General features: G+C 39.1%; 3 protein-coding genes across 14 annotated transcripts in view; 2 read left to right on the forward strand and 1 right to left on the reverse strand.

The window, feature by feature from the left end:
• Window positions 1–2787, forward strand: part of PNPT1 (polyribonucleotide nucleotidyltransferase 1) — a 44310-nt gene extending 41523 nt beyond the window's left edge. Inside the window, exon 27 of one of the 2 annotated variants that reach the window (XM_021085800.1) lies at window positions 1–2787. Coding sequence is in view for 1 of the 2 variants with exons in the window: in NM_001246267.1 (NP_001233196.1) it covers window positions 1–159 (159 nt within the window). In the remaining variant the exon portion in view is untranslated. 2 annotated transcript variants of the gene reach the window in all.
• Window positions 1–12976, reverse strand: part of CCDC85A (coiled-coil domain containing 85A) — a 691471-nt gene extending 678495 nt beyond the window's left edge. For all 11 annotated transcript variants that reach the window (XR_002342946.1, XR_002342945.1, XR_002342947.1 and 8 more), the window contains exon 1: window positions 12799–12976. The gene's annotated coding sequence lies outside the window, so the exon portion shown is untranslated. The remainder of the gene's footprint in view (window positions 1–12798) is intronic.
• Window positions 13186–18155, forward strand: part of PPP4R3B (protein phosphatase 4 regulatory subunit 3B) — a gene marked incomplete at its 5' end in the record, with an annotated part of 58745 nt that continues 53775 nt past the window's right edge. Inside the window, 3 exon segments of the mRNA NM_001244675.1 lie at window positions 13186–13220; window positions 13438–13682; window positions 15016–15071. Of these exon segments, the coding sequence (NP_001231604.1) occupies window positions 13541–13682; window positions 15016–15071 (198 nt within the window).

An 18155-nucleotide genomic window follows, 5' to 3' on the forward strand; every position in this document is an offset into this window, starting at 1 on the left:
GTGAAATATTTTGGACGTGATCCAGCTGATGGAAGGATGCGGCTTTCTCGTAAAGTGCTCCAGTCTCCAGCTACAACTATTGTCAAAACTTTAAATGACAGAAACAGTATTGTAATGGGAGAATCTATTTCACAGTCATCATCTAATTCTTCTCAGTGACTTTTTTTTTTTAAGAATTCTAGAATGATATTCTATGGAGCAAAATTTCAGTAGTATCTTCTAATGTATAGATTTATATATAATATAAATATATTCTAATGATTTGTATTACAGTGCTCACTTTACATGTTCCATTTTTTTTTACCACTTCCAGTTACCTATATTATTTACATCATAAATCAATAAATATTTATTATTAAAAGTAAACCATTTATACATCTTAGAAAAGATTACCCTTTAATTCTTGTAATTTTGAAATATCTGAAAACTTCAGAAATAATAGATCACATTTGCTGCTATAATGATTTCTTCCTATTATCTTATTTTTCTTCTTTATATACGGTATTGACAGTTTAGTCATCTTATGGCCCACCTCTTTGCACAACAGCTTTACTTATCCACATCTGTTTCACAAACTGGAACTTACCATATTCAAAACCATTCCCTATTTCTTTAGTACAGTTACCAATTACAGTAAGGAGTTGAAGAAGCTAATTTGATGTTTTTATTTTTTTTGTCTTTTTAGTGCTTCACCCACAGCATATGGAAGTTCCCAGGCTAGGGGTCTAATCAGAGCTGCAGCTGCCAGCCTACACCACAGCAACGTGGGATCCAAGCTGCATCTACGACATACACCACAGCTCGTGGTAACACTGGGTCCTTAACCCACTGAGTGAGGCCAGGGATCCCACCCACGTTCTCATGGATACTAGTTGGGTTGGTTACCACTGAGCCACAGTGGGAACTTCCTAATTTGATGTTTTTAATAATAACCTTTAACCTTTCAAATTGGTCACAAACCCATAAATATAGTGGAGATTTATAATTAATATTATAAATATCTGATGAGAATGAGGTAATCATTTTTCAAATTTAGAAAATTAGAAAAATAATTTACTAATACAGCACTAAGTCATTTAGTATGTATGTTGCTAATGTATGGATGTTCTTGGTAGAAGGGATGGAGGAATCATGATTTTCAATTAATAAATAAATGTGTGAAAAAGCCATGTATAGAAACTATTGATGAAATTATTAGTAATAGCTATAAGATGATGTTCACTCCCTTTAAGATACCATGTTATAATTCCATAAAGTAAATGGTTCATGGAATTCATAATTTAGAATATTCAGTCCTTTTATATCTAATAAAATATTTGCAAATTCATGACTTAGGGCTAACTAGTTATAAAACATTAAAAATTTAGCTGGCCATTAAAGACTTAAATATAAGACAAGACACCATCAAATTCCTGGAAGAGAACATAGGCAAAACATTCTCTGACATCAACTTTACAAATGTGTTCTCAGGTCAGTCTCCCAAAGCAACAAAAATAAGAGCAAAAATAAACCAATGGGACCTAATCAAACTGACAAATTTTGCACAGCAAAGGGAACCAAAAACAAAACAAAAAGACACAGAATGGGAGAAAATCATTTCAAATGATGCAACTGACAAGGGCTTAATCTCTAGAATATACAAGCAACTTATACAACTCAACAGCAAAAAAGCCAGCAACCCAACTGAAAAATGGGCAAAAGACCTGAATAGACATTTTTCCAACGAAGATGTACAGATGGCCAACAAGCACATGAAAACGCGCTGAACATCCCTGATTATTAGAGAAATGCAAATCAAAACTACCACAAGATACCACCTCACACCAGTCAGAATGGCCATCATTAATAAGTCCACAAATGACAAATGCTAGAGGGAGTGTGGAGAAAAGGGAACCCTCCTGCACTGTTGGTGGGAATGTAAGCTGGTACAACCACTATGGAGATCAGTATGGAGGTACCTTAGAAATCTATACATAGAACTACCATATGACCCAGCAATCCCACTCTTGGGCATATATCCGGACAAAACTACTTAAAAAAGATACATGCACCCTCATGTTCATTGCAGCTCTGTTCACAATAGACAAGACATGGAAACAACCCAAATGTCCAACAACAGACGATTGGATTAGGAAGATGTGGTATATATACACAATGAAATACTACTCAGCCATAAAAAAGAATGAAATCATGCCATTTGCCGCAACATGGATGGAACTACAGATTCTCACAGTGAAGTAAGTCAAAAAGAGAAAGACAAATACTATATGATATCACTTAAATCTGGAATCTAATATACAGCACAAAGGAACCTTTCCACAGAAAAGAAAATCATGGACTTGGAGAATAGTCTTGTGGTTGCCAAGGGGGAGGGGGAGGGAGTGGGGTGCTTGGGGAGCTTGGGCTTAATAGATACAAACTATTGCCTTTGGAATGGATTAGCAATGAGATCCTGCTGTGTAGCACTGGGAACTATGTCTAGTCACTAATAGAGCATGATAATGTTCAAAAATAGAATGTGTACATGTATGTGTAACTGGGTCACCATGCTGTAGAGCAGAAAAAAAAAAATTGTATTGGGGAAATAACTATTAAAAAATTAATAACAAATATTCTTTGTTTAAAAAAAAATTTAGATGGCCAAAGATTTTTTAAATGTGTGTATATAAGACAGTAAACATTGATTATACACCTGTAGTGTATAAAACAGCATGACAGGCAATGTTACACTTTCTGAAATACTGAGTACCAATTGTAAATGAAAGATTAAACTATGTGCTTTGTACATTTCATTGTTCTCTTTAATAATAGTGACAAAAAAGTTATTCTCACTTTGTCTTCTGTTTAAGACATAATCCTTAATGATAAAATACTTTTTTTTTTTTTTGGCTTTTTTTAGGGCTACACCCACAGCATATGGAGGTTCTCAGGCTAGAGGTTGAATCAGAGCTGTAGCTGCTGGCCTACGCCACAGCAACATGAGATTCGAGCTGCATCTGCAACCTACACCACAGCTCACAGCAACGATGGATCCTTAACCCAGTGGGCAAGGCCAGGAACCGAACCTGTGTCCTCATGGATGCTAGTCAGATTCGTTTCTGCTGAGCCACAACAGTAACTCCTTTAATGGTAGAATTTCAAAATTGTAGTTTGTTTTTCTTAAGTATTATATTTTATTTTTCAGAAAGACTCCCAACTGCTAATAACTGCTAATAACACAGGGAAATAAAGTTAGTTCTTAAATTCTAGAGACCAGTAGTGCCAGAGAGTAACAAGATAGGTCACTAGCCACGAACCACCAAAATAACCCGATTTCCACTTAAACCAAGAGCCTACAGTTCATATCTGAACTGTTCTTATTTTTGTCTTCATACAAATCTTGTTTTCCCTACTTTCCAATAAAAGGTTTCTATAATTATATGCTAAGATCTCTAATTTATAATAATTTAAGTCAAGTATCCATCTTTGGTAGTTAGTGCAAAATAGTTACTTAAAACACTTTTTCCTTGATAATCTTTGTTAGTTGATGCCATCACTTACAGTTTTTAATATAATCATTTTTTTCTTCTCTTATAGATCATCCTGAACTTCTGAATCTAAGTTAGTAGTATGAATATCAGTAGCTTTCTTATTTTGGCCAAGCATAGCATTCATTTATTCAACACAATATATTCTGGGCACTAAAATGTGTCCAGGAGATGCATAGTCAACAAAGCAAAGCCTCAATGCTCACATTCTAGTGGATAGAAACAATAAGTATACAACCTGTGGTAGGTTCTTTAAAGATAAGCAACAGGGAAAGGAGATAGATAGAGTGATTTAAAAAAAAAAAAAAGACTCTTTTAGATAAAATGATCCAGAATGGCATCTCTGAAAAGGTAACATTTGAGCAGAGACCTGAATGAAGTGGAGGAAGATGTGCAGCTATTTGGGAAAGAGAACTCCAGATAAAGGGACTAACAACTTCATTGATATTGTGTTTAGAATATATAGCAGCCATTCTATAAACCAATTTCATATAGTCTTTTACTCCTTAATCTTGTTCCTATTCTTCACTAGAATTGGAAAGCAAATATTATGAATGAAATTTTATAGTGCAAAGTGATTATTTTCAGAGCATCTAACAAGGCAAGATTAAATTAAATATGCTTGTTTACTTTTAAGGAGAAGAAAGACACAGAGATCTAGTAAAAGTTTAAAAGGCTTTTACAAAATTCCAGGCTCATGAGAGATCAGGGTGGTATAGGCAGCGAAAATGGAAAAGAGAGTATGTCTTAGAATAAAGGAATAGAAACCAATCTAAGTTAAAGCTAAAGCAAAGGAGGAATTCTACCACAGGGCCATGAATTTATTTCACAGAAACCAAGTCATACTCCCTGTGGTGGAGTGAAACCAAGACTGTCAAGTTATTAGGAACTAAGAAAGTTCCCCCTGTCTGGAGTCTCATGGCCTTTCATTTGTGCTGCGTGGCACAAAATAGCTTTATTCATGGATGCACAGGTCAAAAGATGGCTACCCCATAGGAAGTTACTTGTCTCTGAGTTCAAGTTCTCCTGCAGGAGAAAATGACAGACTCAGCTTGAGAAAGGTGTCAAATCTGATTAGGATTGCCAGATAAAATAACAGAATGCCAAGAGAAATTGGAATTTCGGGTAAACAAATGTTCAGTGTAAATATGGCCCATGCAATATTTAGGATATACTTAACATTTTAAACAATTATTTCTTATTTATTTAAAATTCAGTTTTAACTGGGGGTCCTGTATTTGTGTTTGCTAAATCTGGTAATGCTAAACCTACTGCAAACAACTGGTCAGAATTCTCAAGGGCCCACTCCTAGAAAAGGAGAATGTTCAGGAAAAGTGGGCTGAGCTGATACCACAATACTGCAGAACAAATATAGAAAGAAAATGGATAGACTTAACTCAGGTAGAATGGGATTGGGTAGGGGGTAAAGGAAGCAGAGTTGAGGATTTCAGCCTGAGGGTTGTGAAGATAGTAGGTCTGTGACAAAAATAATAAACCTGGAGAGGCGAAACAGTTTTGAAGAGAAAGGTGTCTGACTTAGAATCTGAATGACTTCATTATGGAGAGGTGATGTTTGAGCTGGGCTTATAAAGGACCATTATAAAAGAGAAAAAGAGAAAGGCTACCTATGGGAGAGGAACAGTTTTATCAGTGGATGAAGAAGACAGTACATAAAGGTCAGACTGTAGAAGGGCTTAGAATATCAGACTTAGGACTCTGAACTTTATTCTGCATGTGTTGGGAAAGTTTCATGAAAACCAAAACTGCAGAGTTAGCTATAGTTTTGATATTGTGGCTATAAAATTTAATGTAATTGCCAAGAACTCAAATTAGAAGAGATATTACAAAAAAGAAAGCATAAAAATATGTAGACCATTATCATTTATGAAAACATAATTTTTTTTTTCTTTTTAGGGCCTCCCTGTGGCACTTGGCAGTTCCTGGGCTAGTGGTCAAATCAGAGCTGCAGCTGCCGGCCACAGCTACACCAGATCTGAGCCACATCTACGACATATGCTGCAGCTTGCAGCAACACCAAATCCTTAACCCACTAAGCAAGGCCAGGGATCGAACCTGCATCCTCATGGATACTAGCTGGGTTTCTAACTCACTGAGCCACAATGGGAATTCCCAGATAAGTTATCTTAATAAAATATTGGCAATAGTTATGAAAACCAAGTAGTTCTGTAGGAATACAAGGATAGGTAGGCATCTAATATCAGTAATGAATTATAGAGAAAAACCCTGTGATAACTAGATGCAAAAGAGGCAATTTATAGAATTCAATGTACATTTCCTAAAGACTTTAGACTATTACAATATGTCCTTAACTTGGTAAGGACAAGTTATTATATATTAGAAATTAAGAACATGTAAAAGCAACACTGAAGATATTGACATTAAAGTCAGGAACAAAACAAGAATAACGACTCACTCTCATTAGTGTTCTGAGGTCCTAATAACCATGATAGGCTTAAAAGAAGGTAGAGAAGAACAAAAACATTTGCAGATGACCATTTAAAAAAAAAAAACGACTTTAAACTGTTATAAAATAGACTCTAGCAGGAGAGGTAGACAAATGCAAATAAATATGACACTTACAAGATGGGATTAAGATGGTGGAATAGAAGGAATGGAGCTTAACTTCTCTCCTAAAAACAACAAAATTCACAACTAAAGACTGAGCAATCTTCACCCAAATGGACCGGAAACCTTAAAAAAGATATCCTACTCCAGAAGAAAAAGAGGAGGCCATATCAAGAGGTAGATGGGGCGATTTCGCGATATAAACAACCCCATACCTCCTGGGTGGGAAGCCCCACCGACTGGAAACTAACTGGTTCACAGAGACTCACCTACAGGAGTGAGAGTTCTGAGCCCCACATCAAACTCTCACGTGTGGGGATCTGGCACTGGGAGAAAGAGCCCCTGGAGCATCTGGCATTGAAGGCCAGTGGGGCTTGTGTGCAGGAGCTCCACAGGACTGGGGAAATGGAGACACCATTCTTAAAAGGCGCACACAGACTTTCACATGCACTGGGTCCCAGAGCAAAGCAAAATCTCCATAGGAATCTGGGTCAAACCTGACTATAGTTCTTGGAGGACATCCTGGGAAAACAGGGGTGAATGTGGCTTGTTATGAGGGATGGACATTGAAAGCAAAGCTCTCGGGAATATTCAGCAGCATGCCTTTCTCTGGAAGTGACCATTTTGGGAAAATTTGGTCAGTCAGTGCTGAGAAGCCCCAGGGCAAACAACAATCCAGGTGGGATCACAGCCCCGCCCCTCAGTAAACAGGCTATCTAAAGACCCCTCAGGCACACAGCTGCCTCTAATCCCATCCAGAGACTAAGCCCCACCCACCAGAGGGATTAGAATCAGCTTCACCTACCGGTGGGCAGGCATCAGTCCCTTGCATCAGGAAGCCTACAGCAAGCCCCCATACCCACTTCAGCCACAAGGGGGGCAGACACCAGAAGTAAGAGAGCCCACAACTCTATGTTCATTGCAGCACTATTTGCAATAGCCAAGACATGGAAACAACCTAAATGTCCATTGACAGAGGAGTGGATCAAGAAGATGTGGTACAAAAAATAAATAAATAAATAAATAAATAAATAAACAAAAAATAAAAAATAAAAAATAAAAAAGGGAGTTCCCGTCGTGGCGCAGTGGTTAACGAATCCGACTGGGAACCATGAGGTTACGGGTTCAGTCACTGCCCTTGCTCAGTGGGTTAATGATCCGGCGTTGCTGTGAGCTGTGGTGTAGGTCGCAGACGCGGCTCGGATCCGTGTTGCTGTGGCTTTGGCGTAGGCTGGCGGCTACAGCTCCAATTAGACCCCTAGCCTGGGAACCTCCCATATGCCGCAGGAGCGGCCCAAGAAATGACAAAAAGACAAAAAAAAAAAAAAAAAAAAAAAAAGATGTGGTACACATACACAATGGAATATTACTCAGCCATTAAAATGAATGAAATTCCAGCATTTTTTGCAACATGGATGGACCTAGAAATTATCATGCTAAGTAAAGTCAGACATACAATGAGACACCAACATCAAATGCTTTCACTGACATGTGGAATCTGAAAAAAGGACAGACTGAACTTTTTTGCAGAACAGATGCTGACTCACAGACATTGAAAAACTTATGGTCTCTGGAGACAGTTTGGGGGGTGGGGGGATGTGCTTGGGTTATGGGATGGAAATCCTGTGAATGATCATTATACAACTACAGATGTGATAAATTCATTTGAGTAATTTTAAAAATAATAATAATAAAATAATTAGACTAATAAGCGAGCAGTGGCCACATAGGTTTGCCAAAATAAATAGCAGTCAAATGCTGTGTGGTATGAGCTCATGTCCACTTCTCTCACTTTTTCCAGGCTTTAAAAAGCTGTGCCAACAGTGAGTTTGCCCCATCTCCTGGGTCCTGACCAAGATTAAATCTTCTGTCCCAAAGTCAATGAAATCTTATTATCCAGTGCTAACCTCCAGCCCTCTTGATCAAGCACCCTCAAAATCCAATCCCAAGTGTATTCCTCTGTTCCTAGTACATGCTAGCTTATTATTTCAGTTCTCTCGGTGTGTAACCTCTTTCCTCCCTTATCAGATCCAGCAGTCTCCAGGCATAGTAGGACTAGACTTAACCCTAGTTACTGCACCCTATCAGCTAGGAGAAGCATGTGAGCAACTCTGGAAGAGTTGCCCTCTTTCTGCAAGGGAGACAAAATTTTACCTCTTTCTAGGAGTTATAAACTACTTATGCAAGCCTTGAGGATCCAGGGGTACCTACAGAGACAAATCCTCAGGCAGCCATCAAGTTTCAAAGTTTCAGACTTTCCCAACCAGGACCCTGGTTGCATTGCAGACCTCCCTAGGCTGAGCACTCAGATATCTTTAGAGCTTTAAGTGTCAAATCCCTTGTTTTTCCACTGCAAGAAATAAGGGCCTCCTGAAGCCCAAAGAGGACTCCTGGCTCCCAAACTTAGTTTTTAACTATGTGTTAAGTGCCCTCAACTAATTATCCCTCTGCAAGGCAATGTTACAACTAAATCGGCCAGCTCTGCTCTCCTTGTTTGATATCTTTCAAACCCTGAATCAGTGAACAGGCAACAGCATTCCTCCCTTCTAGGATATTTTCCTAGGTCATTACTGGTGAAAACAGTAGTCAAATGGCCACCTTCATTCCAGGGACTGAGTAAACAATTCCCCAAACTACATCTTACTGCCTGATTTCTGGCACTACTCCCTGTATCACCTATGTCAGTTCTGGTGCCCAGAGAAGCAGATGCCAAAAAGGGATCAGACATACAAAACAGTGACTCGGGAAAATGTCTGTGAAGGATAATATAGGTGAGCCCAGCAACTGGGAAAGCCTGCAGACAGTAGCGCAAGTCTGCTTTCTGTGAAAGGAAAAAGGGAAGGAAATGGTAGTAAGAGCTTCAGAGTGGTATAATTTCAAGAAAGTCTCATTCTGGCTAAGTTCCCCAGCCAAAAGTGCCATTAGAGGAGTTCTACTTTGGACAGGAAAGGACAAGTTTGTACTCATCCTGTGTTCAGCCACCGGACAGGAGCAGTTGGAGCTATCTGTAGCTTTAGCACAAACATAATGATGAAGTCAAAGGGGTGGCAGCTATCTATCAGTCAACTATTCCCCAGAGTAGGTTCTCCTTAAGGAGATCTGAGTGGTGCATTTATATGGCCACCACACCAATAAAAAATCAAAACAAACTATAAAACTATAGCAATTAACTGTCATACTAGAGTTTATCAAATAAAACTTGGGAAAAGAGAGGTGGATTAAGACTCCAATCTAGATATACAAGTATGTGTGTGTCTGTAAATGTAATAAAGAATATGACTTAAATAGCATTTCAGTTATTTGTTCTAATAATAATCTTCATCATCTGTTAAATGATGTTGACAGGTGGTTCTCCATTTGAAGGGGAAATTTTTAAATTGATATCCTACTGCATATACTCAAAAAATTTCAAGTGGATTTGAGAAAAAAAGTTAAAAAGCCATAAAAACATGCTACAATACCTTGGTTAAGGTTAAACATGGGAAATTAACCACATACATAATTTCTAAATTCTGTCCTGCTGAGGAATGGCCAAGGAGTGACTACATTTAAGAAGTGTAGACGTACACAGGGCTTGGACAGAAGGCTGGGGTATCCTATGTGTGCATGTTAAGGGCTATCAAAGTGCAGGACAGAGGTGAGGTGTGAAAAAAAGAAGGCAGACTAAGGACTTCAGGAGCCAAAGGGAGACTCTGGAACTCTGAGGAGTTCAACAATTCTAGATTTGGGAGTTCCTGTTATGCTTCAGAGGTAACAAACCCGACTAGTATCCATGACATCCCTGGCCCCGCTCAGTGGGTTAAGGATCCGGTGTTGCCATAATTTGCAGTGTAGGTCGCAGATGAGGCTCGGATCTGGCGTTGCTGTGGCTGTGGTGTAGGCCAGCAGCTGCAGCTCCAATTCGACCCCTAGCCCCTGGGAACTTACATATGCCGCAGTTGCGGCCCAAAAAAGGAATTCTAGATTTGAATATGGCTTCCAGGCTATTATGAAAATATATTTCTTCAAGTATACTGAAGGTAGGAAAAAGGTAATAGCTTGATTGAAAACTTAAATTTTTAGGAGTTCCCATTGTGGTGCAGCAGAAACGAATCCAACTAGGAACCATGAAGTTGCAGGTTGGACCCCTGGCCTCACTCAGTGGGTTGAGGATCCAGCTTTGCCGTGAGCTGTGGTGCAGGTCACAGACACAGTTCAGGATCTGGCACTGCTGTGGCTGTGGCATAGGCCAGCAGCTGTAGCTCCAATTAGACCCCCTAGCCTGGGAACCTCCATATGCCATGGGTGCAGCCCTAAAAATACAAAATAAATAAATAAATAAGTAAATCTTAAATCTTTAGAAGTACAGTATATGGTTTTCCATTTGCAGGCTTGTCCCGGACCTTAGAAATGTTAGAGATAGGCCTGTTACAGTAGAAGAGGGAATCCCTGTGACCTAGTGGAAGAAAAAACAAGAGCATATGCCTGAGGATCCAGCAAGGGCCAGAGATGAGTCCTAAGGGTTAAACTGTTCCTTCCTTTCAGATATTTAGAGAAAAGAGATATTAAAGGCATGGAAGATGGGAGGGATGCTTTGAAACACTGTTCAGAAAGATCATGTTACTCATTTCAGAACTCTTTAGTGTATGTGTAACTCATTCAAAGTAAAATTCAAGGAGCTTTAAAACAGCCTCTCTCCCACTCCCAACCTTATTTCCCACTATTTTCCCTCTTTCTCGCTCCACTACAATCACAATGGTTTCCCTGCTATCCCTCTCACCCATGCAGCATGCTACAGCCTCAAAGCTTTCATATGTGTCATTCCTGCTTCCTGGCTCTCTCTTCCCTGAGGGAAATCCATGGCTGCATGCCACCCCTCCAAGACCTTCCTCAATAAACACCATTACCTCTCTCAAACCCACTCTCTAACCTTTTGCTACTCTTAGTTTTTGGTCATAATATTTATCAGTCCCTGGCATCTGTTTATTATCTTCCTGCTCTAAAATGTAAGCTCCATGAGAAGAGGAACTTCTTCGATTTATTCACTGTCTAGCACATAGTACATGTTCATCAAATACTTGTTAAATGATTCAACACAAGAAATGACTTATTTCAGTTTTTTCCAGTATTAGATCTTATTTGTAGGGTATTAAATTCTTAACATGTATAGTCAAAGTGGCTGCTGTATAGTTCTCATTCCTTTAACTTAATACATGACACATACAAGATTTTTTAGGCCAGTAACACATTACGACTTTGTTCACCTAGCCCCCTCAGCCTTGAATACCCTTCAAGCCAAACTCACACTCAGGGAATCCTCTAACATCAGACCCAAAATTTATCTGTGAAGCCTTCTCTGACCCAAGACAGAAATGTTATTTCCTCTGGACTCCAAACACATTTAGTCCACATCGATCAGAGCAATTAACGGGCTCTATTGCTACGTGTATTAATTCAAGTATATTTTCTTAGGTCCTCTTTATTTTTTTTATTTTTTTTTAATTGTCTTTTTGCCATTTCTAGGGTCGCTTCTGCGGCATATGGGAGGTTCCCAGGCTAGGGGTCTAATCGGAGCTGTAGCCACCTGCCTACGCCAGAGCCACAGCAACGCCGGGATCCCAGCCGCGTCTGCAACCTACACCACAGCTCAGGGCAACGCTGGCAACGCCAGATCCTTAACCCACTGAGCAAGGCCAGGGATTGAACCCGCAACCTCACGGTTCCTAGTCGGATTCGTTAACCACTGACCCACGACGGGAACTCCTCTTAGGTCCTCTTTAGATTAAAAAAAAAAAAAAAAAATCCTATACGAATCCTATGTATCCAGATTTTGAAATGAGTATTTTTTATCAGGCATCTGCTCTAAAACATTCTCACGTTTCAGTGCAATGCGGAAGGGTGTACACACAAGATCTAGTCAAAACATAAGCACGTTTCGACAAACCATGGATTAGGATGACTACAACTCCCAAGATGCGCTGCAGCAAAACGTGCATTTCGCCTGATTTTCACCTTTCAGACTAAAGAGCTGTAAAGAGCTAGCGGCAAGAACTGTCCTTAAAAAAACGAATAAAAGGAGTCTATCAAGAAAACAAGGATTGAAATAAATGACTGCTCAGTTCACCCGTATCCACCGTGCAATGTTTGAAAATTAATCTGTTGTTTGACAACTAATGTAAACGCCAAAAGAATTTCTTCCTCAGTGCAGAAGTCTTCCCGAGAGAGAATGCAAGAAATGCCAGGAAGAGAAACTCAAAAATATCAAAAACAATGCTTAGATAAGTTAGGCAGGTAGTTCCCGCCAGTTCCCTAAACTTATCTGAAGACTCATTTTCCGAGATTACAAATTAGGGAAGAACACCATATTTTCACAAAGCGGAAAGTATGCTTTCCAATGGCCAGCCACCAAAAGCATAACGGCAAAACGCCTGGGCAGGAAATAAGAAACTGTCACACCTTTGTACGATGTTACAATCTTCTGGACAAACACGAACACTTCCTGAGGAAATGCTTAACTATAACAGACTCCACTACGAATTGCAGTGGGTTTGGGGTCGCATTAGACATTTTAAATTCCTAAAGTCTTCACAGACAAGAGGTTTTAACTGTTTTTCTCCTACAGGCTGACAGGGTGAGCTTCCATTAAGGAGTGCGAGCACATTTTCTTCCCTTTGGCTCAGAGTAAGTCCTGTCCAAGGATGCGTACCTCCCAGATTTGCTCTGTTTTTTCCACAGAGCTTGGCTCTTCCACACGCCTGTCACAGACAGCAACCGCCGGAAGCCGCATCCACAACTCGGTTCTGGCGGTCTGCACAGAGAAGAGTCTCGCGGTACCAGCCGTGACTGGAGGCTCGCGAGAACCGCCCTCCCAGCCGAGATCACGCGCCAGTAGGCGGGGTCGAGAGAGGAGAAAGTCGCACTTAGGCCCTCCCACCTCAGCCCAGTACCCTGCATCGCGAGAAAACCGAGTACGGTCCAGCCCGGGAAGCGCATGCAGAAACCGAGGCGATGCATGTTGGACTTGTCGGCCGCCGTAGCCCCTGCTAGGACAGCCCGTGCGAGCTTGCTGGAGGAGGAAGAGAAAGGCAGAGAGAATCGGGTTACAAGATGGCGGATCTGTAGCAGTTACCGCGGCGGCGGCGGCGGCGGCGGCGGCGGCGGCGGTGGCTGCGGCGGGAGAGCTAGAGAGCTCTGGGGGTCAAAGGGCGGGGAGGGTGGGTGTGAGCGGGGGTGAAGTGAGAGGAAACCGGGACTCCAGGCGGAAAGGTCTCAGTGGCTCGTGTTGTCCTTTCCCGCGGCTGAACCTTGGGAGCCATGGTGAACTCAGGCCTCTCCGGAGCCGCCGCCGCCGCCGCTGCCGCCACCGCCGCTACCGTTTCTCAAGAGTGAGAGAGGCGGACTAGGTGAACGAGGAGGCGGCGGCTGGAGTAGTGGGGACAGCAGCCACCATGTCGGATACGAGGCGGCGAGTGAAGGTCTATACCCTGAACGAAGACCGGCAATGGGACGACCGAGGCACCGGGCACGTCTCCTCCACTTATGTGGAGGAGCTCAAGGGGATGTCGCTGCTGGTTCGGGCAGAGTCCGACGGTAAGGTTATTGGAACCGTAGGATAGGGGACAATGCCTCCGGTTTGGGCACAGCCCTGGCGTTTAGGCCCTGGGCCGGGTACTGTTACTACAACCACTTAGGACAGCGCATTGGTTTTGTGCGTGCACTTCAGTGCGTTGAAGGAAACAACTTTGTCTGGATTTACCCTCGGTCAGACGCCGATTCTCTGTTCCCCCGCCTACCATCCTTGTTAAACATTTGACCCGTTCTTCTCCAGTCTCGCCTCTTGAGCAGGGGAAAGTGTGAGAGAGAAGGGAGGAAGAGATGGAAGACTAGGTAGTGAATCTCCTTCGGGGGAGCTGACCGTCCCCGACTCCCGTTATTTTTTTATCCATTATATGCCTGGTACAAAAGGCTTAGTGAAACTTTACTTTCTGCGTGTTTTTTTTTTTTTTAACTCGTTTTACTAACGAGCTTCAGATGCCACAGTCGACAGGTGCTGGGGAAAAACAAGAGGCACCTTTTCCTGGGGTTATTGCAGGCTGTTGACAAGATACATGCACGCACAAGCACATACATCTTCAGTCTGGGATCCCTCCAGGCTACCTTTGTAGAGAGTGCTGTGAAAAAGTGGATACTTTACACCCTAAACAAGTTAGGACACCAGGCAGATTGTAAACTTGTATTCGTTGATTTATTGTACGAGTCACCTGTAAAATATTCTTAAATTATAAAATGTTGAGCCCTAATTAAAACACTTTTCTCATTGTAATCTGAACGCCTAGATTTGAACAACTGATATGTACAGATAAAAGAAAAATAGCAATCTTTGGTTTATTCTTGGCATATTTTGTACTCTCGCACTTTCCTTTTTATTTTAAATAGTCATGGACATTTGTTTTTACATAAGGTGTTCTTCCTTTTGTTCCTAAGGAGAAAAAGAAATGCAGTTTTGTAATTTGTGTACTAAGTACTTAGATCCCTGTTGTGGTCCTTTGTAATTTGTTTAATTTGTTAAACTGGAAATGCAATAAAATAACTTTGTTAAAAAGAATTTGGCTTCAGGTGGTCATTTAGACCTTAAAATTTTTATTTCAATAAAACTCTAATAAGTAATCTAGTCTCCGTATATTCTTCTTCTGAACATTGGTGGTGGTAGATGAATTTTTTTCCTTTAAGGGTATATGGGAATGGGGTGATATATTCAAAATTAAATACGAAGCCCAGATCTTGAGAGAAAAATGTAAAATGGAATACATTTGATTACTTAAGGTGTCTTGCTGGGAGGGAGAAAAAGGTTTTTTAGTATTCTCATGATTTATTCAGGGTTTTATAAATTAAACCTTATAAATACTGTCTTTTTAACTTTCAGGATCACTACTCTTGGAATCAAAGATAAATCCAAACACTGCATATCAGAAACAACAGGCAAGTAGTTGTTTATCTTTAATTTGAAAGACTTCATCCTTGATCAAGGAAATATTAATCTGAGAAAGATGGGAAAGCTTTCCTGACCAGAAAAAAACATGTCTGGTAAACTAAATTATAGGCACATGTTATTTCCCTTGCAGATGAAAAAGTTTCACTGAAAAATGAAAGCTTTTGTTCTGGCAGTAATTTATTATCTTTTAATTGAGCCAAATTCAATTTAGATTATATTAGAATACAGTGTATTTGTTAGTCTTATTTAACTGCAGTTAGGCAGGTATCTTCTATACTCTGTACACTAAGCCTTTTATTCTCAGTCACATTTAAAGGAAATGACATAAAAGAAAATTCAAAGGGTACTCTTTAAAGCAAGGAAAACCTGTTTGTAGTGTGAAATTACATCCTTTGACTTATGCAAAGGTAAAGTTTTTGAAATAGAAACCTTTAAATCCTGTTCTTTAATTGTATATTTTTAATATAATAATGGATACTTTATGAAAGTGTACATTGCGTATTATGTAATGTTTTCTGTTAATATTTATTGTCTTATTTAGGAAAAGAAAACTTGTTTTAATGTGCCTTATCTAATCTGGAAATGGCAGCAGTGATTCAACCGTTCCTTTATTCTGTGAATGTTTTCACTTTTATTATGAAAGATTTCAAAATTAAAGAGTACAGAGACTGATATAATGAGTGTGTAACACCACCAAATTTAACAGTGTTAACATTATACCATATTTGCTTCAGATCTATTTGTAGTGTTGAATATTGTGGCTAGAGTTAAAAAGTCCCTTTGTACATTCTATCCATTCTCCATCCTCCCTATAGGTAACCACTATTCTGAAGTTGATGTATATTATTTCTGTACGTGCTTTTATACCTTTTCTGCATATGTATGTATCCATAAATAATATGTAGTCTTTTATGTGTTTTTAAACTTTATGCAATGATCTCATATTCTTATATGTACTCTGCAACTTTCGTTTTTCACTCAACATTATTTTGAAGATTTGTTTGTGTTAACAATGTAGATCTAGTTGGGTTTTTTTAAAAACACTGTATGATATATGATGTATACCTATTGTTAGACATTGGGATTATTTCCAGTTTTTTGGTGTGTGTGCAGTGTGTGAAGTGAATATGCAGAGATTTTTGAAGGAAAAAGGTAAATTATTTAACAATTATATTTACAATCGTCAATGCTTAGTATTTTCAGGGTCAATGAAAATTTGAATGCCCAGAAACAAATACTTCACAGTTGGAGAAATGAAATTATGTCTATTACACAGTAAATTATTAGTAAAAGCCTTACTGTTAAACAGTTGTTTTATGTATACAATACATTCTTTATTAGTCCTTTAAATTATTTTTTAAATTGTAATATTCAGTTAGTAGTTTTTTCCTCTGCTTAGAAAATGTGTCTTTTTTGTTGGAGGATCAGATTAAACATTTGTTCTGTATTGAACACTTGAAGATGTTTCCTATACCATAGATTTTAAGGTAGACATTTAAGTAAATTTAATTTCGAAGTCAGCCAGGCAGACGGTTACTCTGTCTTTGTACTGACTTTTACCAGATTGCCACATTTGTTTTGTTTTTGTTTGCTGCTTTGTGGGGAAAGAAATACTAATATTTTGTAATCTTTTTTTTTTCTTCTACACGCATGAATATAAAAACCTCAGGAACTGTGTTTTTAAGTGTGACTCCCTACAAATCAGTTATGTTATGGATTCTTCGCCGATCGTGTACAAGATACTTTAGCTGTTGTTATAATTGAAAAATATCACATTATGGTGGAGGTTTGTGTATATAGTGGTCCCCCAGTGTTAGTCCAGAATTACACAGTGGTTCGGTGAATATTTTTAGAAACTTTGGGACATAATTTTATGTATAATATTACTCTGCTAGAAGATTTAAGTACTGGAGGAAGAAAACCTTTATTTAAAAAAATTTTTTATGCCATTAAGAAAATGTTTTTTGTAATCATTTAAATAATATAATTTAATATAAACATTTAAATAATCTAAACATTAGGTCTTTTTATTTTTTCATATAATGATTTTTATTATTTTCCATTATAGCTGGTTTACAGTGTTCTGTCAATTTTCTACTGTACCACTTTTTTATTATTTTTCTCCTAATCAAAGTACTTTTACTAAATAACAAAGTAAAAGAACTCTCAAAGGGGTCATTTATTTTCTTTATTTTTGTTTAAATTGAGTGCACTTTTCTTATAGAAATCGAAGAGCTAAATGGGAGTTATGTTAAACTTAGTTTCTTTGTAAAGATAATGGGGTTTTTTTATTTTCACCAAAATCTTGCTAAGTGCGCCTTTTTACCAGGTTACACAAATTGGGATTTCCAAACATATTGATATTTTTCTGTTTTCATTAGAATTATTTTTTTAATGTCTTCATTTAAGTATTCAGTAAATTAGTCTAGAGAATTATTTCCAAAATTTATATGAAGTATATTGATCAATATTGAATTTTAATTAAAAAAAACTTTAGGAGTTCCCGTCATGGCAAAGCGGAAATGTATCCAACTAGAAAGCCTTCAGTCCCTGGCATTGCTCAGTGGGTTAAGGATCCTGCATTGCTGTGAGCTGTGGTGTAGGTCGCAGAGGCGGCTTGGATCTGGCGTTGCAGTGGCTGTGGCTTAGGCCAGAGGCTACAGCTCCGATTAGACCCCTAGCCTGGGAACCTCCATATGCCGCAGGGGTGGCCCTAAAAAGAAAAAAAAAAAAAAAAAAACTTCAGTGAGTTAATGATACATTTATAATTTATACGATATTTTGCTACATTAACATACATTGAATAAATTCATAGAGGAATATTTTAACATTCTTTTTTCAACATTACAATTCTAAAATGAGCTAAATAAGTACTGAATTATTAACTCAAAAAGCCCCTTTTTGTTCTGTTTTCCGAAAGCAAAGTGCGGAGTTGTGGGCTAAATATAAGTTAGCCTGGTAGCTTACTGGGTTAAGGACTTGGCATTGTCACTACTGTGGCTCTGATCACTGCTGTGGCGCAGGTTTGATCCCTTGCCTGGAAACTTTTGCATGCCCTAGTCATGGCCAAA

Source organism: Sus scrofa, chromosome 3 (assembly GCF_000003025.6).
Source record: "Sus scrofa isolate TJ Tabasco breed Duroc chromosome 3, Sscrofa11.1, whole genome shotgun sequence".
Taxonomy (NCBI): domain Eukaryota; kingdom Metazoa; phylum Chordata; class Mammalia; order Artiodactyla; family Suidae; genus Sus; species Sus scrofa.